The following is a 22,631-nucleotide window of genomic DNA, read 5'->3' on the forward strand; positions in this document are numbered from 1 at the left end:
CGTCGAGTCTTTCTACTTTGCGATGACATTCAATCATTTTCTATAAACTGCGCGAGAAACGTAGACGCCGTTTTGCTCTTGTTTCAATGTACCATACGTGTGCTTCTCTCCAGTGGACAAAAATGGAATTGCATTCAGGTCAAATCAAGAGGGCAAAAAAGGCGATTAAATGGAAAACAAGATCAATACTTATTGCATCCAAAATGGGTTTATTTTAATTTGTCTCCAAGATCATAAACAAAAATGCAAAAACTATATTTTCATAATTTGTAAATGATTGCTTGACCCAATCTTTATGGTTTATAATAATATCCTCACATATGTATGATAATAATAATATCCCCTCGAGGTTGTCTGCTGTGTGCGTGTGCGTGTGTGTGCATGCGTGTGCGTGTTGTATCAATGAAAACGAATCGGCAGGAGAAGCAGACAGACTTTGATGAACAATTCCTGTTCATGTCAATAAAGTTGGCTCGGTTGGCCGCCTCCACCTCGGCGGGACAGTATCGAGCGCCATCTTGTGGCCGTTTTTTTTTCAACCAGAAATTGGAATGAGAATGGGAAAAATCGCCATCAATGTTGCGCAATAATAAGCAAAATATCTCAATTGGCGAATCCAGGTCTTTCTTTAGTCACGATTTTCTTGCATTTTTGGGCGGGGGAACTTTGCCGTATCCAAAGTATCGGTCCTTGCTATCAGTACAGAACGGAGAAGTCGTACTGGTGGAAAAGAAGAAAAGTGGCTATGGAAATTGTTTTCATCGTCTTGGTGTCATGTTGGCTCATTTTCCTAGAGCGTTGTTTCGGGCTTGCACGCGCTCATGTTGTCATCGAGCTTGCCAAATCCGCCCCGCGTTCCACTTTGGATCAAAGTCAAAGTGTTGCTTGCGTAAGCCAATATAAAGGCACCGCGATGCAATCGACGGTCGTAACCTTAAAGTAACGCATGTCTCCAAAGTTTTAAACGTAGCCCAAACGCCAAAGAACCCCTTTGTCTCTCTGCCGCTCTGGCCCTCTTTGACTCTTTGAGCGGCCAGTTTGCGTCCCCTACTTGCCGTCGGGAGATTTGTGCTTTGACAACCAATGACGTCTCCGACGATTGAGTCGCCGATCCCGTTCCGTAGCGGGAGAGGCCTGGCAGCCACATGCCGTCCTTGGTGAGCACACGTAGTCCCCGTCCTATGGAGTTGCAGATTTCCTCTCAAAGCTTTGCGTTTGATGCCTTTGCGTCTTAGTGATGCGCGTATGACATTTGCAAGCGCCGTGTCATTTCTAAAGGGCGGATGTCCTTTTCTTTGTAGGCCAAGCATTGTGGGTACGCCTGAGCTGAGACTGAAAGCAAAGTCCCATCGAGTACTAACTCTGGTGCACCTTACCTCGCTTGCTCGGGCAAAGTGTGCTTCTTACTCGCGCTTCTTCCTCAATCAGCAGAAGAAAAGGATGACCAGCAAGATGGCTCGGCTGATGTGGGCGCTCCTGATCTCCCTTCCGCTCGCTGGTAACTTCCGTATTTGAAAACAAAATGGAGGGTTGACCTCTCCAATGAAATGCCGTTAATGAGATAGATGATCCATGATGCAGAAAAGAGAAACTCACGAGGTGTGCTGTGACAATGATTATTGTGGAGCTGCTGATAAAAAGTAACTTGTGCTTTGTTTTCAACAGCAGCAGCAGACAAGGAAGTAAAGGGCAAAGCAGGTGGCAATGTTACCATGGCCACCGGCAAGACTAAGCTGGATGACTACACAAAAGTCGTCTGGGAAAAAATTGACCTGGGAAAAAAGATTCTCACCTACGGCAAGACCGAGACCAAGGCCCCGACCAAGGCGAACGAGACCAAGGCCCCGACCAAGGCGAACGAGACCAAGGCCCCGACCAAGGCGAACGAGGTCGTTGCTGACGCCGAAGCCCAATCGCTGTCCGCGTCCCTTAACAACTCAACTGCAGACACTTGGAAACTCACCAAGGAGGATCTTTACAACCTTAAGAAGTTCGTGTTTGACCAGACCCGTGGAGACCTGACTATCGTCCAGCTTGGTTTGACAGACAAGGGCAAGTACAAGGTCACCATGACACCCAAAGCTGGAACGGCTGAGGAGAAGACTTTCACAGTCATAGTCACTGCTCGCGGTGAGTCGCTTTCCTTCTTGCCGCGCGCGCGCCCGACCAATGCCATGGAAGGAGTCCGACTGCAAATGTTTGAGCCGTTATTATTTTGGAACGTGTGTGTATGTGTGCGTTGCATGCCTTCGGGTCCAGCAGGGGTCAAACCAAATTGCTTCGTTGCTGTCTTTCAGGGGGTCAACGCTGTTCGCTTTCGCTGCCGCTGATGGCCATTTGCAGCGTGAGCCTGATGTGGTGGTTCTAGACGAGCTGGTGAGTTCACGGCCAAACGTTTTCCATCGGGAGTGGGCTGTTGCTATCGAGACATTTTGGCATCCATTGTGCGACGATCAGGTCAAATTCGGATTGAAGTGCTGTCAGATAGAATATTGTCTCGTCCCCCATCTAGAATGGGATCTTCGTCCATCCACATTCTCTTCCTGATGACTCGGCTAATGACAGGAGGACCCTCCATCAAAACTGCGTCGCCATGGAGATGCATGGAGCTGCTTTCATCTGGGTCCTTCTGAAGAAAAAAAAATAATGGGGCCTTCACCCTCTATCTTGATCAGAATCATTCAATCATTGATAACCAAAAGAATTTCACATCTGTCAAAAAGGACTTTCCTTCCTCTCCGTTTCACTTAAATAAGCATAAAAATATGAAATGTTAAAAATAATTGAAAAAAACCCCAAAGCCTTTTATCATCCTTTTTCAAAATGATCTGGCTACAGCGGTGCCTTCAGATACAAGTCTTTCATTTGGTCTGCAACACATTCATATTTTACCCACTCACAGATGGCTGAGTGGGTAAAATTATTAAAATGGAAATGCAAATTGCCCAAAAGTGGCATCTTAATGAGTGAACACTTTTCTACGGCAGTCCAAACAATACCTAATGGACTGTGTTCACCCAAGTCGCTTGATGTTGATGTTGTCCCCCTCTCGAATGAGAGCTCTATGTGAATTGTATGCTGCTGCCATCCTGTGGTGGACTTCTGAATTGCACTAGTTTGCCATTTTGCCGATTGTACTCTCTCTCTCTCTCAAGGCACCACTGTCATCCTGTCCCCGTCTTTTATGTAGTTCTCCATGGTGGACTACTCGGCCTGCGCGCAATTCGACCCCTTAGCGCAGCCCCCCCTTCCCCACTCCCCCGTCCACGTCTCCACCCCAAAGTCCTGCGGCGATGGGGAAGGGCAGTAGGTACAGGTCAGGATGTGACTGGGAGTACCTAGCCCAACTCTGCACGTTAGGCGGCGTGAGCGAGTTTGTCGCCGAGGAGCGGGATGGAACAGCGCTCCTCTCCGGCTCATCCTCACGCGACTGAGCAGTTGCCTCCCTGCTCACCCTGAGAGGGAAGGGCCTAGAAAAAGTGGTCTAAAAAAAGGACTGTTCCCAATCAACCTGGGCAGCAAGTCGCTGCTGCCGGGTCATCCCACAACGCGGCCGAGAAAAGAGAAATATTTGACATCCTTGCCACCCACTTCGGGTCCTTCAAGGATGTGGCTTAACGCCAAACACCCCGCCCCTTTGCTGTCACATTTTTTTTCCGCACATTGAGCAAGTGTTGATGTTTTTCGAAATGACATGGTTTTACTTAATAGCACATTTAATGGTTTAATGGCACATTTGTCCATTGCAAAAAAAACTTAACTAGATATTGTGCAATAAACTAAGAAATAGATGTAGACTAACCAAAGTTCTGCCAAAATATTTTAGGTTAATGCTCTGTTGGAGACACATTTGGTTTGTTCCCGGTTATTGCTGCACCCAGAAATTTGATTTCATATTGATATTCATATGTATTTCATCTTGCATGTTTTCACCTTCGATGTGTGCCTGGATTTTTCCGGAGATCAATTAAACCTTAAAATCCCTAAAGTATCTGTCTCCAGAGTCAGTGATTTCTATGTATTATACAAGTATACGTTTTAAAATTTTAAAGATTGAATATATCTTGTTACTGTACTTACGTAAAATAGGAAACGCCCTTGGAAACGCTTCTCATTTTGTAGCGTTACTGGAGCGCCATCTGGCGGTGCAACTCTGGACTACATCACCACCAGGCATGAAAAAAAAATCTTCAGAGAAAGTTATTAGTGAAAAGAAAAGGGTTACGCAATAACTTTCGAGGTGCCACAAAATGAGCATTTCGTTTACAGGGCTACTGGAGGAGTCTGCAATGAACTCGTTGAACACTAGGTGTCATTGTTATTTTCTTACAATCCAGGCCCGGAGTTGCCCATTTAAGGAGAAAGACAATGACGTCATCGTTCTAAATGATGGATCATCCCCTCCCTTTTGCTCCTTTTGTTGAAGAAAAAAAATGTAGCCAAGTAAAGCTGCCAAAAAGTGCTTTTCTCAGGGAGGGAGGGGGCGGGGGCGAACTTTTTGGAACAATTTTGCTTGAGCGACTCACCTGAATAGTTAGCGCCAAAGCAAGACCCCGAAAAAGCGGGTCGGGGAAAGTGGTAGTACGTCATTTCTGGCACGGTAATAGACGCTAATCTGGGGCTCCCATCTCACCCTAATGCACCTCCAGTAGGAGATGATCTCGGAGGGAACAGAAAAGACATTCAAAACCATCTGCGTCAGCTCAGATCTTTTCTTGATTTTGCTCAGGAGGATGCACACCCCTAGAAGTGAACTATCAGCCTCAAAAGTCAACACAGACATAATTAAATTGTGCTATTTTTGACATAATGACTGCAGGCCTTTTTTTCTTTTTTTTTTTTATAAAATGCGATTCAATACCTCATCTCGAAACATGAGGTGCGATATGATTCAAGAACAATGCATTTCAAATGCTGCCTCGATACAGACTGTTAACCCCTCCATCAACTCATTTCCCTTTGTTTTTTTTTTCCATCCTGTAGCAGCCAATCCATTTCAGGGGGTCTGCCGGCGTGTGCGGTGCCCCCCATATTTTGTACGGGCCCAATAACCGCGACACGGCGAACCGTTTTTCATTAAGGCTTCAAAGTCCATTGAAGGCATGATTAATGAAGCCCGTAATGTTGCATGTCTTTAATTACCGTAATGCACTACCGCCGCAGCAGCACCTTCGATGCATTAGCGACCCACGCTCAGCTCCCAAATTTCCCTGATTTTTTTTTCTTCTTCCTCTTGTTTTGTTTCTTTGCAACGGCACCGTTAAGGTTTCTTTAATCACGCTGCATTGAGCTCTGACAAATGACAACATGAAGGCCCTGCAGCGCATAGTGAACACGGCTGGTAAACTTATTGGTGCTTCACTCCCCTCCCTGAAGGACATTTACACCTCCCATCTCACCCGCAAGGCGACCAAGATTGTGAGTGATGTGAGTCACCCCGCTCACTTTTTGTTTGATCTTCTGCCCTCTGGGAAGAGGTACAGGAGCCTGCGCTCCCGCACCACCAGACTCACCAACAGCTTCATACTCCAGGCAGTTAGGATCCTGGACTCTCTCCCCCCTTCTGCGTAGCGTCCTGTACTTTTGCGCTATATTCTGACTGACTGCTGTATGCACACTTGCTCCATTTTTGCTCCTCTTGTTTATTGTTATTTGTTTATTTATGTTTTATTCATCACTCTTATTTATTCATTGTTTGTGCCTTCTTGTTTCAATTTTTTTGTGTTGTTTACTTGTATGTATATTGTGTACTATGTCTTAGTGGGAACGTAATTTCGATTTCTTTGTGTCTTGGCATGTGAAGAAATTGACAATAAAGCAGACTTTGACTTTGACTTGACGCTGCTGCATTACGTCAGACTCCCGAATCTTTTGCCAGAAGCAGGAAGTGCCCTCGAAGTTAGACACTTTTGTTTTTTCTTGCAACTTAATATTAACAATATTCTGCTACAAATTATACACAAATAACAAGAAAAGGAAAACAAATTCACACAAAAATAAATTGCACACCATGTAAAACTTACAGCTATCGCTAGAGCTACAAGAGCTCCGCTTAGTGGCGAAACATACAATTACATTTAGATTTCGGGAGTTACAGGGAGAGAGAGAGAGAGAGAGAGAGAGAGAGATTTATATATAAGGGCGCCGCGCGGCTGTCAGTTGGTGGCGGGGGGGTCAACAGCGCTCTGTTTGAAGGATTGCTTAGAAAGAAGCCACATCCACTCCAAGTGACAACATGTCTCACGCGTGGGGATACACCGCTAATAACGGTGAGCTTCACTCTCATCCCGATCCGCCACACTTGGCCTTGCATTCGTGAACAGGGAGTCAAGTTAAGTTTATTTATATAGCCCTAAATCACAGACAAGTCTCAAAGGGCTTCACATGTGCAAAATTGACAATTATTCTCAACATCCCCTGATCTTAAAGGGCATGTAAAGACACTATGGGGTCCCAAAAAGATGGACTTGTATTTTAGGAAACTGTTGTTAATTTTTGAATAAAATTGCGAATTGAGGAGTAATCGATGAAAAATCAACGGTTTGTATGTGATCGTTGAAGTTCATCCCGGAAATTGCCGAAGTGACTGTGACGTAGATTATAGGACGCCGAGCGTTGCCTAGTTGCTTAGCCCATGTAAACCTAATGGCGGATATAGCAGCGGAAGCGATGTCGTCTGACGAATCTCCCTCAGATTATTCTTCAGATGAAAATGAAGAAGAGTATGATTTCTTTCCTGGGGTACAAACCGAAAATGGCGATCATCGTGGTCGCGGGCAGGGCCATGGTCAGGAAAATGCGGATCGGCTTGGAAATACTGACTGGTTCGTAACAAAATATCCCATAATTAAGTGCCTCGATAATTGTGAATAATTTAAAACTATTCTACTTGTTAATACCTACGCGCAAAATGGGAAAAAATAAGATATTCTAACCGGAGATTGCATTGACCTAATTTTCACATGGTCCTTGTTTACATTTTGCATTTGACACTGACAGCTGTCAAGTGCCACGTTATGGCTCTTCTTGTGTAAGTTTTATTTTTTAGGGTTTTTCTTTTGTAAGTTTAACTTTGGGTACTTCGAAAGTGTCATTTTAAATTGTACTTTGCTAGGTGTTCGTGTACACGATGTGTTGTGATGACATCTGCTGTGGAGTCTTCATGTTGTCAAGAATTTGAAAAGATGAGCCAATACTCTGAGCTGGAACCAGATAAGGCCCCACTAAGCTGCATCACTGACCACCCAAGTTTCCAGGGCAATTGTCTAGACCACTGGGTGCTGGAAGTTGCCTATCTACAATACAGGCAACAGTACCATCAGGCTATGGATTTTCCACAGCACGAGTAGGTGTAATATTAGTATAGCTTTACTCCTAAAAATAAACCTAGATCTAGAGATTCAACTTTTTGATTATTTACTTGAGCAAAGAAATGAAACCTGAATTCATAAATACATTTGTGTACTTTCAGAAAATACAGACACACAGCATACAGACAATTGGTCCGTTGGTGTTGGGGAGTTGTTGGTCGCCACTACAGAATACCGTTGCCCTCTTGCTGTGTGAGAAAGATACGGGCCAGCTTCCCTAACCCTCATGGACAGCCATACACTGGTTTCAAGTGGCCAACGCTTTGACTCATTTTCATGAATGACTGTCTTTTATATTGTAATATCATGACCAGAAAAATTATTATAATGTAAAATGATATTTTGAGAGTAAACATACTTTCATGGTTTTGCCACAGGTCAGTGTTCAATTATTGTGTCTCATTCAAAAGTGCCTTGTAAATGCCTCTGATTTATGAATCATGACAAGTAAAAAAAAAAAAAAAAAAAAAAAACACAAACACCATGATGTTTGGTTGTTACATACAGAATACAGGAGTGAAATGGATTAAATGCTGAAATTTGCAGTTGATATGGACACTTTAGGGCAGGGGTCTCAAACTCCAGTCCTCGGGGGCCGCATTCCTACATGTTTTCCAAGTTTCCCTCGTTAAACACACCCGATTCAATTATCAGGCTCCTGCAGAACGTGAGGATGAACTGATCATTTGAATCAGGTGTGTTTAACGAGGGAAACTTGGAAAACATGTAGGAATGCGGCCCCCGAGGACTGGAGTTTGAGATACCTGCTTTAGGGGCAATTCTTGGAAAAGTGACAAACAAATTCTTCAGTTTCAGAAAAATAATTTTAATGATCAACAAAAAATTTAGACTGAGGACTTGGAGAAAATTTCGGTAATTAAATTGTTAATTATTAAATCTGGAATTTTGACGAGTCTGGCCGCGGGGTCTTAAAATCGGCTCGTTTTGTTTGGACAAAACGAACCCATTGTCGTCGTATAGATTCCGTTGCTGGGAAACGATGTAAACTGTGGGTTTTGTGCGTATTGCTACAAAATTTGACAACACAAACCGTCACCATCATTGAACAGACGTTTAAACACCAATTTGTAAACTAAAACAAAAGGAAGCTTACGTGACGTATTGGAGACAGAACACCAGGAAAATGTGTGGTTCTTCGCGCTATCAATCGGTAAACAATGGGGGGGGGGGGGTCCGATCAACTACGTCACGGTACCACGTGATCCAGAATGGAGCGGTTCATGACGGGCCGGGAAGATCGAGAAATACACACAAATTGACTGCGTTTGGCTCACGAATGCAATTTTATTTCAAATTCTATAATATTATTTGAATACAGGTGAATATATTCGAACATTCTGAGTGGTTTCTAGAGCATGTTAAAGGTGCCTTTACATACGCTTTAACTGCCAGGAGGGCAAGGAAAAACTCAAAAACCCCTACTGGGGTGGTGCACGTAAAATTTATTTATTTATTTATTTATTTATGTGTTTTCTCCCCTACCTTAGGTCCGGAGAAGTGGTCAGCCAGTTTCCCCATCGCCGACGGTCCGCGGCAGTCGCCCATCGACATCAATCCCGGCCTGGCGTCGTACGACGGCGCGCTCAAGCCGCTCAGCCTCAACTACGACCCGGGCACCTGCTCGGACATCCTCAACAACGGACACACCTTCCAGGTGACCTTCCGCGATGACGCGGACAGCTCCGGTGAGGACTACATACATTTTTATTTTCATGTTTTATTATTAGGACATCGCCGCAGGGTGATTTTTTATTTTTTTTTGCATGCATACATGCATCAGTGACGCCATCCAGATACAGGATTCAGGATCCAGGCAGACCCGGAGGAATGGAGCCTGCTCAATGGGAGAGAAACACAAAATCTATATTTCTCGGTGCAGTTATAGCAGAAAAGAAGTTATAGAGATTGTAAAGAAAAGTGAAAGCGAAACCTCAACTGATTTATTAGTTTAATGGATTAAGTGAGAAAGGGGTATGAATCTAAAAAGCTCTGCTTCCTCTTACTCCTTTTCGAGCACTTTTGTTTTTGGGTGATTTAAATATGGCACTTTAAAGTGTTATTTATTGTATTTTATGTTGTTAACTGATGACTGCTGGGATAGGCTCCAGCACGCCAGCGAACCCTGTGGGAACAAGCGGTGTAGAAGATCGATGGATGGATTAATTTTTTCCCTCCTTTTATGTTTTAAATAAGTTTGAAATAAAGACATATCAAATCAAATCAAATCAAAGATGCGAGAAGATGTTAAATCCAACCTCAGGTTCACAGCAGGAGGCCTCGTGTCGTTGTTGTCGTCTGTCGCTGTCACTCTCAACATTCAACGTTCCCGTCTCTTGGTCTGTCCTTCCGTCTGTCCGTCTCTCCGCCCGCAGTTCTGACTGGTGGGCCCGTCTCGGAGGTATACCGGCTCAAGCAGTTCCACTTCCACTGGGGGGCTTCTGACGACACGGGCTCGGAGCACACGGTGTCCGGGAATAAGTACCCTGCGGAGGTAAAGATGATTTTTTCTTTTTTTTTTTTTTGTAAGCATTTTTTGGGATTTGTTTTCACAGCTACATCTGGTGCACTGGAACACCAAATATGGCAACTTTGACGAAGCTGAGAGCAAACCCGACGGACTCGCTGTGGTGGGAGTTTTCCTGCAGGTTCGCACCAAAACTTAAAATTCACCTTCTGAACATGGATCGCTGACAATTATCGCGTCTTAGATCAGCGATGAAAACGCCAGTCTCCAGAAGGTTCTGGACGCCTTTGGTGCCATCAAGACCAAAGTATGTTCCCGTGGTGGCAGCTTGAGTTAGCGTCAGGTGGTCCTAATGCCCCCCCCGCCCCCCATCCCTCAGGGCAAGCAGACCACTTTCAAGGGCTTCGACCCGAGCAGCTTGCTGCCCTCCTGCCTGGACTACTGGACGTACGAAGGGTCCCTGACCACGCCCCCTCTGCTGGAGAGCGTCACCTGGATCGTCTGCAAGGATGCCATCAGCATCAGCTCGGTTCAGGTAGCGCCTTGCGTACAAATGCTTCTTTGTTGAGTTGAGCTTGTGAAGAAGAAAGAGTGGCTCTGTTTTGGACCAAACGCAACGATCAGTTGTAGTTTTGGATTAGTTTGTCATATTCTTTTAGTTGGTTTTATTAGTCACGTCTCTTCTCTCCGCAGATGGACAAATTCCGCAGCCTGCTGTTCTCAGCCGAGGGGGAGCCCGAGTGTTGCATGGTGGACAACTGTCGCCCGCCGCAGCCGCTCAAGGGCCGCCAAGTGCGCGCTTTCTTCCAGTGAACGCCCAACGCAAACTGTCACAAGTAAAGCAATCAGACGTCAGGAAATTTCCACCCATAATATTTACTGCTAGCTCTCCTTGAGTCACATGATCAACGGGGTTTAGCTTGATAGGCCGAGTAAAGTTGGATGTTGATGCTAAAAAATGTTTTTTTCCAAATCCAAACTCTGATGGCGCAGATCTACTGCCATAATGCCCCCCCCAGTTGCCCTTTTGACCTCCACACTAGCCACTTTCTCCTACCTCCTTTTAGCTCACGTGTCTCCCCTTCGTCCAATATTCCTTCATGGAATTGTGTTTGTGTCCCGTGGAGCACTTATCAGACGTCTCTTTACCGAACCTACGAATGTTCTGTGTCCTGCTGTGTTGGAAACAAATTGAAATGAATTGTTGTGTCGAAAACAAAAGTGTGCAATTGAGATAGTAATTTAAAAAAAAAAGTTGCAAGGAAGAAGACGAGAAGCTGCCAAGAGATGAGATGTTCAGGCACTGTATTTCTGAACTGAACTGATGTACTAAAGAGAGATTGTAATTCAATTTTTTTGATGACAAATCAGATGCCTTATTTTTTATATTTTGATTGACGCCAGTGGTTGTTAAGCCCTGTTCAGAATGTCTTATTGTTATTCTGACATTCGACCAGTTACATAAAAGTTGTGAAAGACCTGTTTCGAGTGGTATGTCACAATTTATCATTATTGTTTGATTACATAACTCAAGGTGGTTGAAAATAATAAAAAATAAATATATTACAGGTTTAATTTAAATTCAATTCATCCATCCATCCATTTTCCGAACCGCTTCGTCCCCACGGGGGTCGCGGGAGTGCTGGAGCCTATCCCAGCCGTCAACGGGCAGTAGGCGGGGGACACCCTGAGCCGGTTGCCAGCCGATCGCAGGGCACACAGAGACAAACAACCATTTGCACTCGCACTCACACCTAGGGACAATTTGGAGTCTTCAATGTGGTTTTATTAAAAGGCCTTATAAATTTGCAAGCTCATATCTATGGAATTGCTAACACAGTTTTAATGTGTGTGTTTTGTTTTTGTACTGTTGTGACAGGTGGAAAACCTTGCGGGGGGGGGGGGGGGGGACTGTCATGTGACACACGCACACACAATAGAGCAGTAATGATAGATTTGTAACAGAGTAATTGGTAATTTAAATAATGGCATTTAATGACAGTTATATGGCTATTTACAAAATAAAGTGGGTTAAAATAATGATATCAATCACATGTGCATAACAACTGAAATCCATCAAAGCTGAGAGAAAAGCTGAGCAGCACTGTCAACATTTACTGGCTCCTTTGGCGGCTCTTTGACATTCTAAAGAAAGAAAAAATGACATTTTTGATCATGACATAATCAAATAAAAATGTCTGTTCGCCTTCACCTGCTGTGCTGGTTTCTTTGCTTCTGCAGCGACGCGTTTGGAAACGCTGACGTCCTTCTGGACTTGCGAGAACATTTGGTTAAGGTTTTCTACCTTCTCATTCTTCACAGCACTGATCTGAGATGATAAAAAAAAAAAGACATTCAGTATAATTATTTAAAAATGACCATGCGATGAAGACAAGATGGACCATACATGTTTCAGCTTGGTCCTGATGGGCTTCGCTTTGTTTTTGGCCTTTAGGTGCTTGTTCGCTGCCACTTGGAAAACATTTGGTTGCTTCTTGCCTTTTGGTTTGTTTTTACCCATGTTACCCTGCTAAGACAGAAAGGACGGTTAGGGGTGTGTGTGTGTGGGGGGGGGGGGGGGGGGGGATTAGGGTACCACCACTCGGTTGTAATTTACCAAGAACGTCTGCTGTTCTTCCGGGAAAACACAGGACAATTAAACGGAAGCTACAGCTACATGCTAATAGTACACCCAAGTGCATGTTATTTAATGTTTTATCGACAGAGGCTGGCGTTTTTCTAAAAAAACGAAAATAATGCCGCGATCCATTTACCTGTACAGCTTGTGTTTTTTGGATGAACGACCCGAAAACAATACTTAAACGTAACTTGCGTGCGCTCCACGTTTTTCTGTTTTGTATTCTGAAGTAGCGTCCTTTTCTGATGACATCATCAATATGACGCGTCTATTTTTAAAGGTCCTCCGAGCCAGCATTCTTATAAATTGCCTGCAGGTAGAGCTATTGCACCGCAGAAAAGCCTGCCTAACGGGCTGTGCATTGCAAATGTGCATTATACAATATGTATCCGCCATGCTGAAGCAGCTTCAGTCGTGTTTGAAGGTCATGACTTCAAGCCGCTCAACTATTACGGATTTGGACTTGACTTTATCTGAACTCGCCCCGGTTCCGAACTGAGAATTTGACGGAGTTCGTTATTGCCATTATTATCTATCCATTTTGTGACTCGCTTATCCTCATAATGGTCGTGGGTGCGCTGGAGTCTCTCCCAGTGGCCTCTGTACAGTAGGAGGGGTGCATCCTGAACTGGTTGCCAGCCAATTGCAATCGTTATCATTATTGCGTCTCCTCTGTTTTTTATTTAAACGTGATGCGGGCGAGACTAGGAAAGCGATGAGACGAAAGACACTTTATTTATATATTTATTTTTAATGGGTTTCACAATGGAGCGGCCGAGGATATGAAGGGACCACCTGAATTCGTGGTCATGGGTTCGACTCGGGTAACACGGTTGGATTAGCGTTAGGGTTCGGAGAGAGAGAGGGAGGGACGAGAGAGAGAGAGAGAGAGAGAGAGAGAGAGAGAGAGAGAGAGAGAGAGAGAGAGAGAATTGCGATAGTACGTCTGAAAAGCCGGTGTAGGAAGAGAAGGAGGAGGAGGAGGAAGAGTCGGGGAACGTGAGAGGGAGGCTGGGGGGCGCGTATATTTATATATGAGGCGCCGCGCGGCTGTCAGTTGTTGGCGGCACCAGCGCTCTGTTTGCAGGATTGCTTAGAAAGAAGCCGCATCCACTCCGAGTGACAACATGTCTCACGCGTGGGGATACGCGGCTAATAACGGTGAGTTTCACTCTCATCCCGATCCGCCACACTTGGCCTTCATTGCGCCTCATCTGCGCGCGCAGATGTTGCATTCGTGCACAGGGAGGCGCGTTTGTAGCATTTTTTTTTTGTGTGTGTTTTCTCTCCTACCTTAGGTCCGGACAAGTGGTCAGACAGTTTCCCCATCGCCGACGGTCCGCGGCAGTCGCCCATCGACATCAATCCCGGCCTGGCGTCGTACGACGGCGCGCTCAAGCCGCTCAGCCTCAAGTACGACCCGGGCACCTGCTTGGACATCCTCAACAACGGACACTCCTTCCAGGTGACCTTCAGCGATGACACGGACAGCTCCGGTGAGTACTACACACATTTTTATTTTCATGTTTTATTATTAGGACACCGCTGCAGGCTGATTTTTTTTTTGCATGCATACATGCATCAGTGACGTCATCCACAATTTATTCCTGCAGGCAGTTTATTTCATTTTTGTTCTTTTTGGCCCTTTTCCCTCTGACAATATACATTTTATTTCCTAAAATGTACTGTATGGGTTCATTGTATTTGTCATACTGTATGTGTACAATAAGAGCTTATTCTTCCCGCTGGAGGGCTGAGTGGACGGCAAGGGGGGGGGGCTTCATTGTAGCCCCCTCCCCACAAGAACAAAGCATACAATAACTGAATTGTTAATGTCACCTCAAGTAAACCTTCCCCACCACAAACGGCTCAAAGAAGGTCAAAGCGCACTTAAAATAGGAGCACCTTCGATCGATAATTTTAGGAATGTCAACAAATGAGTGGACGGATTGGAATTTGGTCCAAAACGATATTTTAACCGTCAAAATCTCACAGGAATATTCTTTTCAGCGTAGTTTAATATTCTTTTGTAAAGATAGAAATAGATCATTTGTGTGTATTTTTAAACCGTAATTTATCCAGATTACATGTGCGCTTGCCAACTGAGATTAAGGTTACATAATCTACTGCAACCCGCTGCTTTGGTGCAAATACAAACACAAGACAAGTGCATCCAGGCTTTCCGTGTGCGTGTTTCCACCTTGGTGTTGGCTTTGTGACATTTAGTCACGCATCCTGTTTGCCAAATATGAAGATGACACATCACATACGAAGAGTTGCCATTATTACGCTCATTATCCTACAGACAAATATTTTTTTTGGTTGCAATTTTACCCCTTTCAAATTCTCTAGATATCTTTAACTATTTAGACACAGGTTAGTGTGCCGTGATTTTTTTTACATGTCTTTGCTCAATCGAGGTTGCGCAACACATGCAGTTATGATGACGCGTGTTTGCAATTGTCGCGAGAAGATGTTAAATCCAACCTCAGGAGGCCTCGTGTCGTTGTCGTCATGCCCAAAGCAGAAATGCCTGTCGCTGTCACTCTCAACATTCAACGTTCCCGTCTCTCTTTCTCTCTCTCTGTCCTTTCATCTGTTGTTCCGTCCCTCCGCCCGCAGTTCTGACCGGCGGGCCCGTCTCAGGGGTGTACCGGCTCAAGCAGTTCCACTTCCACTGGGGGGCTTCTGACGACAAGGGCTCAGAGCACACGGTGTTTGGGAACAAGTACCCTGCGGAGGTAAAGAGTTTTTTTTTTTTTGGGGGGAAATTTGTAAGCATTTTTTTTACTTGTTTTCGCAGCTTCACCTGGTGCACTGGAACACTAAATATGGCAACTTTGGCGAAGCTGCGAGCAAACCCGACGGACTCGCCGTGGTGGGAGTTTTCCTGCAGGTTCGTACGAAAACCCAAACTTCACCTTCTGAACATGGTTCGCTAACAATTATCGCATCTTAGATCGGTGATGAAAACGCCAGTCTCCAGAAGGTTCTGGACGCCTTTGGTGCCATCAAGACCAAAGTATGTTCCCGTGGTGGCTACGTTTTCTACGCTTGAGTTAGCGTCAGGTGGTCCTAATAATCCCCCCCCCCCTCAGGGCAAGCAGACCACGTTCAAGGGCTTCGACCCGAGCAACTTGCTGCCCTCCTGCCTGGACTACTGGACGTACGAAGGGTCCCTGACCACGCCCCCTCTGCTGGAGAGCGTCACCTGGATCGTCTGCAAGGATGCCATTAGCGTCAGCTCGGCTCAGGTAGCGCCTTGCGTACAAATGGTTCTTTGCTGAGTTGCGCTTGTGAAGAAGAAAGAGCGGCTCTGTTTTGGACCAAACGCAACGATCACCCAGTTTTGGATGAGTTTGTCTTTTTCTTTTCGTTGGTTTTAGCATTTTGTCAGTGTTGTCCACCATCACGTCTCTTCTCTCCGCAGATGGACAAATTCCGCAGCCTGCTGTTCTCGGCCGAGGGCGAGCCCGAATGTTGCATGGTGGACAACTACCGCCCGCCGCAGCCGCTCAAGGGCCGCCAAGTGCGCACTTTCTTCCAGTGAACGCCCAACGCAAACTGTCACACGTAAAGCAATCAGACGTCAGGAAATTTCCACCCATAATATTTACTGCTAGCTCTCCTTGAGTCACATGATCAACGGGGCTTAGCTTGATAGGCCGAGTAAAGTTGGATGTTGATGCTAAAAAAAAAATTGTTTCAAATCCAAACTCTGATGGCGCAGATCTACTGCCATAGTGCCCCCCCAGTTGCCCTTTTGACCTCCACACTAGCCACTTTCTCCTACCTCCTTTTAGCTCACGTGTCTCCCCTCCGTCCAATATTCCTTCATGGAATTGTGTTTGTGTCCCGTGGAGCACTTATCAGACGTCTCTTTACCGAACCTACGAATGTTCTGTGTCCTCCTGTGTTGGAAACAAATTGAAATGAATTGTTGTGTCGAAAACAAAAGTGTGCAATTGAGATAGTAATTTTAAAAAAAAAGTTGCAAGGAAGAAGACGAGAAGCTGCCAAGAGATGAGATGTTCAGGCACTGTATTTCTGAACTGAACTGATGTACTAAAGAGAGATTGTAATTCAATTTTTTTTATGACAAATCAGATGCCTTACTTTTTATATTTTGATTGACGCCAGTGGTTGTTAAGCCCTGTTCAGAAATTGTCTGTCTTATTGTTATTCTATGACATTCGACCAGTTACATAAAAGTTGTGAAAGACCTGTTTCGAGTGGTATGTCATAATTTATCATTATTGATTTGATTACATAACTCAAGGTGGTTGAAAATAATAATAAAAAAATATATTACAGGTTTAATTTAAATTCAATTCAATGTGGTTTTATTAAAAGGCCTTATAAATTCGCAAGCTCATATCTACGGAATTGCTAACAGTTTTAATGTGTGTGTGTGTTTTGTTTTTGTATTGTTGTTGTGGGGGGGGGGATTAGGATACCACCACTCGGTTGTAATTTACCAAGAACGTCTGCTGTTCTTCCGGGAAAACACAGGACGGAGTGCAAACGGAACCTACAGCTACATGCTAATAGTACACCCAAGTGCATGTTATTTAATGTTTTATCAACAGAGGCTGGCGTTTTTAATTAAATTAATTACATTAATTAATTAAAGTCCCAATGATCGTCACACACACATCTGGGTGTGGTGAAATTTGTCCTCTGCATTTAACCCATCCCCATGTGATTTTCATCCATCCCCTGGGGGAGAGGGGAGCAGTGAGCAGCAGCGGTGCCGCGCTCGGGAATCATTTGGTGATCTAACACCCCAATTCCAACCCTTAATGCTGAGTGCCAAGCAGAGAGGCAATGAGTCCCATTTTTATAGTCTTTAGTATGACCCGGCTAGGGTTTGAACCCACAACCTTCCAGTCTCAGGGCGGACACTCTACCACGAGGCCACTGAGCTGGTATTTAATTAATTAATTAATTAATTTAATTTAATGCTAATAGTACACCCAAGTGCATGTTATTTAATGTTTTATCAACAGAGGCTGGCGTTTTTCTAAAAAAACAAAAATAATGCCGCGATCCATTTACCTGTACAGCTTGTGTTTTTTGGATGAACGACCCGAAAACAATACTCAAACGTAACTTGCGTGCGCTCCACGTTTTTCTGTTTTGTATTCTGGAGGAGCGTCCTTTTTTGATGACATCATCAATATGACGCATCTATTTTTAAAGGTCCTCCGAGCCCGCATATTCATCAGTTGCCTGCAGGTAGAGCTATTGCATCGCAGAAAAGCCTGCCTAACTGGCTGTGCATTGCAAATTTGCATTATACAATATGTATTCGCCATGCTGAAGCAGCTTCAGTCGTGTTTGAAGGTCATGACTTCAAGCCGCTCAACTATTACGGATTTGGACTTGACTTTATCTGCACTCGCCCCCGTTCTGTGAGAATTTGACAGATTTCGTTATTGCCATTATTATCTATCCATTTTGTGACTCGCTTATCCTCATAATGGTCGTGGGTGCGCTGGAGTCTCTCCCAGTGGTCTCTGTACAGTAGGAGGGGTGCATCCTGAACTGGTTGCCAGCCAATTGCAATCGTTATCATTATTGCGTCTCCTCTGTTTTTTATTTAAACGTGATGCAGGCGAGACGAGGAAGGCGATGAGACGAAAGACACTTTATTTACTTATTTTTAATGGATTTCACACTGGAGCGGACGAGGGATGATGATGGGACCACCTGAATTCGTGGTCATGGGTTCGACTCGGGTAACACGGTTGGATTAGCGTTAGGGTTCGGAGAGAGGGAGGGAACGAGAGAGCGAGAGCGAGCGAGAGAGAGAGCGAGAGAGAGCGAGAGAGAGGGACAGAGAGAGAGAGAGAGAGAGAGAGAGAGAGAGAGAGAGAGAGAGAGAGAGAGAGAGAGAGAGAGAGAGTGTGAGAGAGAGAGAGGGAAAGCCGGTGTAGGAAGAGAAGGAGGAGGAGGAGGAGGAGGAGGAGGAGGAGGGGGAGGAGGGGGAGGAGGAGGAAGAGTCGGGGAACGTCGGGGAACGTGAGAGGGGGGCGGGGGGGGTCCGCGTATATTTATATATATAAGGTGCCGCGCGGCTGTCAGTTGTTGGGGGCACCAGCGCTCTGTTTGCAGGATTGCTTAGAAAGAAGCCGCATCCACTCCTAGTGACAACATGTCTCACGCGTGGGGATACGCCGCTAATAACGGTGAGCTTAATTCTCATCCCGATCCGCCACACTTGGCCTTCATTGCGCCTCATCTGCGCGCGCAGATATTGCATTCGTGCACAGGGAGGCGCGCGTAAAATCCACGCATTTGCAGCATTTATTTATTTGTGTGTTTTCTCTCCTACCTTAGGTCCGGACAAGTGGTCAGCCAGTTTTCCCATCGCCAACGGTCGGCGGCAGTCGCCCATCGACATCAATCCCGGCCTGGCGTCGTACGACGGCGCGCTCAAGCCGCTCAGCCTCAAGTACGACCCGGGCACCTGCTTGGACATCCTCAACAACGGACACTCCTTCCAGGTGACCTTCAGCGATGACACGGACAGCTCCGGTGAGTACTACACATTTTTATTTTCATGTTTTATTATTAGAACATCGCTGCAGGCGGATTTTTTTTTTGCATGCATACATGCATCAGTGACGTCATCCACAATTTATTCCTGCAGGCAGTTTATTTCATTTTTGTTCTTTTTGGCCCTTTTCCCTCTGACAATATACATTTTATTTCCTAAAATGTACTGTATGGGTTCATTGTATTTGTCATACTGTATGTGTACAATAAGAGCTCATTCTTCCCGCTGGAGGGCTGAGTGGACGGCAAGGGGGGGGGGCTTCATTTGAGCCCCCTCCTCACAAGAACAAAGCATGTATGCAGACGGTAACTGAATTGTTGATGTCACCTCAAGTAAACCTTCCCCACCACAAACGGCTCAAAGAAGGTCAAAGCGCACTAAAAATAGGAGCTCCTTCGATCGATAATTTTAGGAACGTCAACAAATGAGTGGACGGATTGGAATTTGGTCAAAAACTATATTTTAACCGTCAAAATCTCACAAGAATAGTCTTTTCAGTGCGGGTTAATATTCTTTTGTAAAGATAGAAATAGATCATTTGTGTGTATTTTTAAACCGTTGCTTATCCAGATTACATGTGCGCTTGCCAACTGAGATTAAGGTTACATAATCTACTGCGGCCCGCTGCTTTGGTGCAAATACAAACACAAGACAAGTGCGTCCAGGCTTTCCGTGTGCGTGTTTCCACCTTGGTGTTGGCTTTGTGACATTTAGTCATGCATCCTGTGAGCCAAATATGAAGATGACACATCACATACGAAGAGTTGCCATTATTACGCACATTATCCTACAGACAAATATTTTTTTTGGTTGCAATTTTACCCCTTTCAAATTCTCTAGATATCTTTAACTATTTAGACACAGGTTAGTGTGCCGTGATTTATTTTACATGTCTTTGCTCAATCGAGGTTGCGCAACACATGCAGTTATGATGAGGCGTGTTTGCAATTGTCGCGAGAAGATGTTAAATCCAACCTCAGGTTCACAGCAGGAGGCCTCGTGTCGTTGTTGTCGTCATGCCCAAAGCAGAAACGACTGTCGCTGTCACTCACAACATTCAACGTTCCCGTCTCTCTTTCTCTCTCTCTCTCTGTCCTTCCATCTGTCCCTCCGCCCGCAGTTCTGACCGGCGGGCCCGTCTCAGGGGTGTACCGGCTCAAGCAGTTCCACTTCCACTGGGGGGCTTCTGACAACAAGGGCTCGGAGCACACGGTGTCCGGGAACAAGTACCCTGCGGAGGTAAAGATGACTTTTTTTTTTTTTGGGGGGGAAATTTGTAAGCATTTTTTTACTTGTTTTCGCAGCTTCATCTGGTGCACTGGAACACTAAATATGGCAACTTTGGCGAAGCTGCGAGCAAACCCGACGGACTCGCCGTGGTGGGAGTTTTCCTGCAGGTTCGTACGAAAACTCAAACTTCACTTTCTGAACATGGTTCGCTAACAGTTATCACGTCTTAGATCGGTGATGAAAACGCCAGTCTCCAGAAGGTTCTGGACGCCTTTGGTGCCATCAAGACCAAAGTAAGTTCCCGTGGTAGCTGCGTTTTCTACACTTGAGTTAGCGTCAGGTGGTCCTAATGCACCCCCCCCCCCTTCCCTCAGGGCAAGCAGACCACGTTCAAGGGCTTCGACCCGAGCAGCTTGCTGCCCTCTTCCCTGGACTACTGGACGTACGATGGGTCCCTGACCACGCCCCCTCTGCTGGAGAGCGTCACCTGGATCGTCTGCAAGGATGCCATCAGCGTCAGCTCGGCTCAGGTAGCGCCTTGCGTACAAATGCTTCTTTGTTGAGTTGCGCTTGTGAAGAAGAAAGAGCAGCTCTGTTTTGGACCAAACGCAACGATCACCCAGTTTTGGATGAGTTTGTCTTTTTCTTTTAGTTGGTCTTAGCATTTTGTCAGGGTTGTCCACCATCACGTCCCTTCTCTCCGCAGATGGACAAATTCCGCAGCCTGCTGTTCTCGGCCGAGGGCGAGCCCGAGTGTTGCATGGTGGACAACTACCGCCCGCCGCAGCCGCTCATGGGCCGCCAAGTGCGCGCTTGCTTCAAGTGAACGCCCAATGCAAACTGACACAAACTGCGCCATCGCAATCAGACGTCAGGAAATTCCCACCCAAAATATTCAGTGTTCCAAATCCAAACTCAGATGGCGCAGATCTACTGCCATAGTGCCCCCGCTCCCTCCAGTTGCCCTTTTGACCTCCACACTAGCCTCTTTCTCCTACCTTCTTTTAGCCACGGCACGACAGTACGCACCAAAGCTCACGTGTCTCCCCTCCGTCCAATATTCATGGATATTGTATTTGTGTCCCGTGGAGCACTTATCAGATGTCACTTTACCGAACCAACGACTGCTCTATGTGTCCTCCTGTGGAAAGAAATTGAAATGAATTGTTATGTGTCCAAAACAAAAGTGTGCAATTGAGATAATAATTTAAAAGAGATGCAAAGAAGAAGACGAGAAGCTGCCAAGAGATGAGATGAGACGTTCAGGCGCTTCATTTAATCTCTGTATTTCTAAACTGATGTACTAAAGAGAGATTGTAATTCAATTTTTTTTATGACAAATTAGATGCCTGATTGTTTTTATTTTGATTGACGCCAGTGGTTGTTAAGCCCTGTTCAGAAGTTGTTTGTCTTCTCTGAAATGGACATTCCACCAGTTACATAAAAGTTTTGAAAGAAAACCTGTGTCGAGTGGTTTGTAACATGATGACATCATGATTTATCATTATTGATTTGATTACATAACTCAAGGTGGTTGAAAATAATAAAAAATAATTATATTACAGGTTCAATTTAAATTCAATGTGTTTTTTAAAAGGCCTTAAAAATTCACAAGTTCATATCATCAACGGAATTGCTGACACAGTGACAGTATTTTTTTTAACGTGTGTGTTTTGCTTTTGATCTGTTGTGACAGCTGGATAACCTTGCTGGGGGCTGTCATGTGACACACACACACACGCACACACACACACACACGCCTTCTTTTTTTTTTGCCTCACATACTAACGCAAAGTTTTTTTTTTCCCCCAAGGTGAAATCAATTTTCTAACAGTGGCATGCACACTGTTTGCATAGATTGTATTGATTCATTTTACATGGACACACACACACACACACACACATGGTCAGACGGACGGACCCTGTGGGCTTTTGCATCCTGTTGCGTAATCTAGCAGGTCACTGGGCTGACATACATGTCGCCTGGCATGTGATCATGTAACGCAATGTCACACTTGTGTGTGAGTAGCAGTAGAAAAAGCCCCTGGGAGGCTAAATTAGAGTAGAAGTATGATTTCTATTGTGTCATACTTACATTTGCCATAAATAGTCAACTCCCATTTCTATGAGTGGATATTTTTTTTGTTAAGACTACAATTGCATTTGAATTTTGCACAGTGGTGAAACATCAATTGTCATGGCGACACAAAGCGTATTCTTCCACGTGGATGCTATCGCAGCATGCTTCCCTCGAGATAAAGTTAAAGTAGCGCATGTCGGATTCCATGTCTCCTCACTATCGACACGTGTATGCCCAATCTCGGGGGCGTCATCACTCGCGTCAAC

General features: G+C 45.1%; 4 protein-coding genes and 1 long non-coding RNA gene across 13 annotated transcripts; 4 read left to right on the forward strand and 1 right to left on the reverse strand.

The window, feature by feature from the left end:
• Nucleotides 1-6,177: 6,177 nt before the first annotated feature.
• LOC119139538 (carbonic anhydrase 1-like) lies at nucleotides 6,178-10,811 on the forward strand. The gene is made up of 7 exons (XM_037280345.1): nucleotides 6,178-6,269; nucleotides 8,879-9,076; nucleotides 9,764-9,882; nucleotides 9,944-10,036; nucleotides 10,100-10,162; nucleotides 10,235-10,390; nucleotides 10,549-10,811. The coding sequence occupies exons 1-7, from the start codon at nucleotides 6,236-6,238 to the stop codon at nucleotides 10,666-10,668; spliced, it is 783 nt and encodes a 260-aa protein (XP_037136240.1). The 5' UTR covers nucleotides 6,178-6,235; the 3' UTR covers nucleotides 10,669-10,811.
• On the forward strand, nucleotides 6,866-7,746 carry LOC119139563. 3 transcript variants are annotated; one of them, XR_005101371.1, is made up of 3 exons: nucleotides 6,866-7,034; nucleotides 7,115-7,345; nucleotides 7,472-7,746. It is a non-coding gene; the product is annotated as an uncharacterized LOC119139563 (long non-coding RNA). The 3 variants fall into 3 exon arrangements; XR_005101372.1 differs by having other exon boundaries at nucleotides 6,866-7,030; XR_005101370.1 differs by having other exon boundaries at nucleotides 6,866-7,345.
• Nucleotides 9,430-12,765, reverse strand: rbis (ribosomal biogenesis factor). Of its 7 annotated transcripts, XR_005101366.1 has the most exons (5): nucleotides 12,630-12,765; nucleotides 12,263-12,382; nucleotides 12,068-12,184; nucleotides 10,913-11,030; nucleotides 9,430-9,874 (listed from the first exon to the last, which is right to left on the reverse strand). XR_005101366.1 is itself a non-coding variant. In XM_037280382.1 (4 exons), the coding sequence occupies exons 2-4, from the start codon at nucleotides 12,374-12,376 to the stop codon at nucleotides 11,010-11,012; spliced, it is 252 nt and encodes an 83-aa protein (XP_037136277.1). In that variant the 5' UTR covers nucleotides 12,377-12,382; nucleotides 12,630-12,765; the 3' UTR covers nucleotides 10,868-11,009. The 7 variants fall into 7 exon arrangements, 6 of the variants coding, with proteins under 6 accessions (XP_037136277.1, XP_037136275.1, XP_037136272.1 ...); XM_037280382.1 differs by lacking the exon at nucleotides 9,430-9,874 and having other exon boundaries at nucleotides 10,868-11,030; XM_037280380.1 differs by lacking the exons at nucleotides 9,430-9,874; nucleotides 10,913-11,030 and adding an exon at nucleotides 11,826-12,000.
• Nucleotides 12,766-13,519: 754 nt separating this feature from the next.
• LOC119139537 (carbonic anhydrase 1-like) lies at nucleotides 13,520-16,052 on the forward strand. The gene is made up of 7 exons (XM_037280344.1): nucleotides 13,520-13,654; nucleotides 13,792-13,989; nucleotides 15,116-15,234; nucleotides 15,297-15,389; nucleotides 15,453-15,515; nucleotides 15,592-15,747; nucleotides 15,924-16,052. The coding sequence occupies exons 1-7, from the start codon at nucleotides 13,621-13,623 to the stop codon at nucleotides 16,041-16,043; spliced, it is 783 nt and encodes a 260-aa protein (XP_037136239.1). The 5' UTR covers nucleotides 13,520-13,620; the 3' UTR covers nucleotides 16,044-16,052.
• A 2,470-nt stretch (nucleotides 16,053-18,522) lies between these two features.
• Nucleotides 18,523-21,847, forward strand: LOC119139536 (carbonic anhydrase 1-like). The gene is made up of 7 exons (XM_037280343.1): nucleotides 18,523-18,684; nucleotides 18,836-19,033; nucleotides 20,176-20,294; nucleotides 20,360-20,452; nucleotides 20,516-20,578; nucleotides 20,660-20,815; nucleotides 20,992-21,847. The coding sequence occupies exons 1-7, from the start codon at nucleotides 18,651-18,653 to the stop codon at nucleotides 21,109-21,111; spliced, it is 783 nt and encodes a 260-aa protein (XP_037136238.1). The 5' UTR covers nucleotides 18,523-18,650; the 3' UTR covers nucleotides 21,112-21,847.
• Nucleotides 21,848-22,631: the final 784 nt, after the last annotated feature.

Source organism: Syngnathus acus, chromosome 20 (assembly GCF_901709675.1).
Source record: "Syngnathus acus chromosome 20, fSynAcu1.2, whole genome shotgun sequence".
In the NCBI taxonomy this organism is placed as follows: domain Eukaryota; kingdom Metazoa; phylum Chordata; class Actinopteri; order Syngnathiformes; family Syngnathidae; genus Syngnathus; species Syngnathus acus.

What these genes read in the sequence shown, in the direction of transcription:
- LOC119139538 (XM_037280345.1), top strand. Translation starts at nt 6,236, where the DNA reads ATGTCTCACGCGTGGGGATACACCGCTAATAACG. An exon ending in GGGATACACCGCTAATAACG is followed by an intron (nt 6,270 to 8,878) that starts GTGAGCTTCACT and finishes CCCCTACCTTAG; the next exon opens with GTCCGGAGAAGTGGTCAGCC. An exon ending in TGGTGGGAGTTTTCCTGCAG is followed by an intron (nt 10,037 to 10,099) that starts GTTCGCACCAAA and finishes ATCGCGTCTTAG; the next exon opens with ATCAGCGATGAAAACGCCAG.
- rbis (XM_037280377.1), bottom strand. Translation starts at nt 12,376, where the DNA reads ATGGGTAAAAACAAACCAAAAGGCAAGAAGCAACCAAATGTTTTCCAA. An exon ending in TCAGGACCAAGCTGAAACAT is followed by an intron (nt 12,185 to 12,262) that starts GTATGGTCCATC and finishes TTATCATCTCAG; the next exon opens with ATCAGTGCTGTGAAGAATGA. An exon ending in AACCAGCACAGCAGGTGAAG is followed by an intron (nt 12,001 to 12,061) that starts GCGAACAGACAT and finishes TTCTTTCTTTAG; the next exon opens with AATGTCAAAGAGCCGCCAAA.
- LOC119139537 (XM_037280344.1), top strand. Translation starts at nt 13,621, where the DNA reads ATGTCTCACGCGTGGGGATACGCGGCTAATAACG. An exon ending in GGAACAAGTACCCTGCGGAG is followed by an intron (nt 15,235 to 15,296) that starts GTAAAGAGTTTT and finishes TTGTTTTCGCAG; the next exon opens with CTTCACCTGGTGCACTGGAA. An exon ending in TTAGCGTCAGCTCGGCTCAG is followed by an intron (nt 15,748 to 15,923) that starts GTAGCGCCTTGC and finishes TTCTCTCCGCAG; the next exon opens with ATGGACAAATTCCGCAGCCT.
- LOC119139536 (XM_037280343.1), top strand. Translation starts at nt 18,651, where the DNA reads ATGTCTCACGCGTGGGGATACGCCGCTAATAACG. An exon ending in TTGGTGCCATCAAGACCAAA is followed by an intron (nt 20,579 to 20,659) that starts GTAAGTTCCCGT and finishes CCCTTCCCTCAG; the next exon opens with GGCAAGCAGACCACGTTCAA. An exon ending in TCAGCGTCAGCTCGGCTCAG is followed by an intron (nt 20,816 to 20,991) that starts GTAGCGCCTTGC and finishes TTCTCTCCGCAG; the next exon opens with ATGGACAAATTCCGCAGCCT.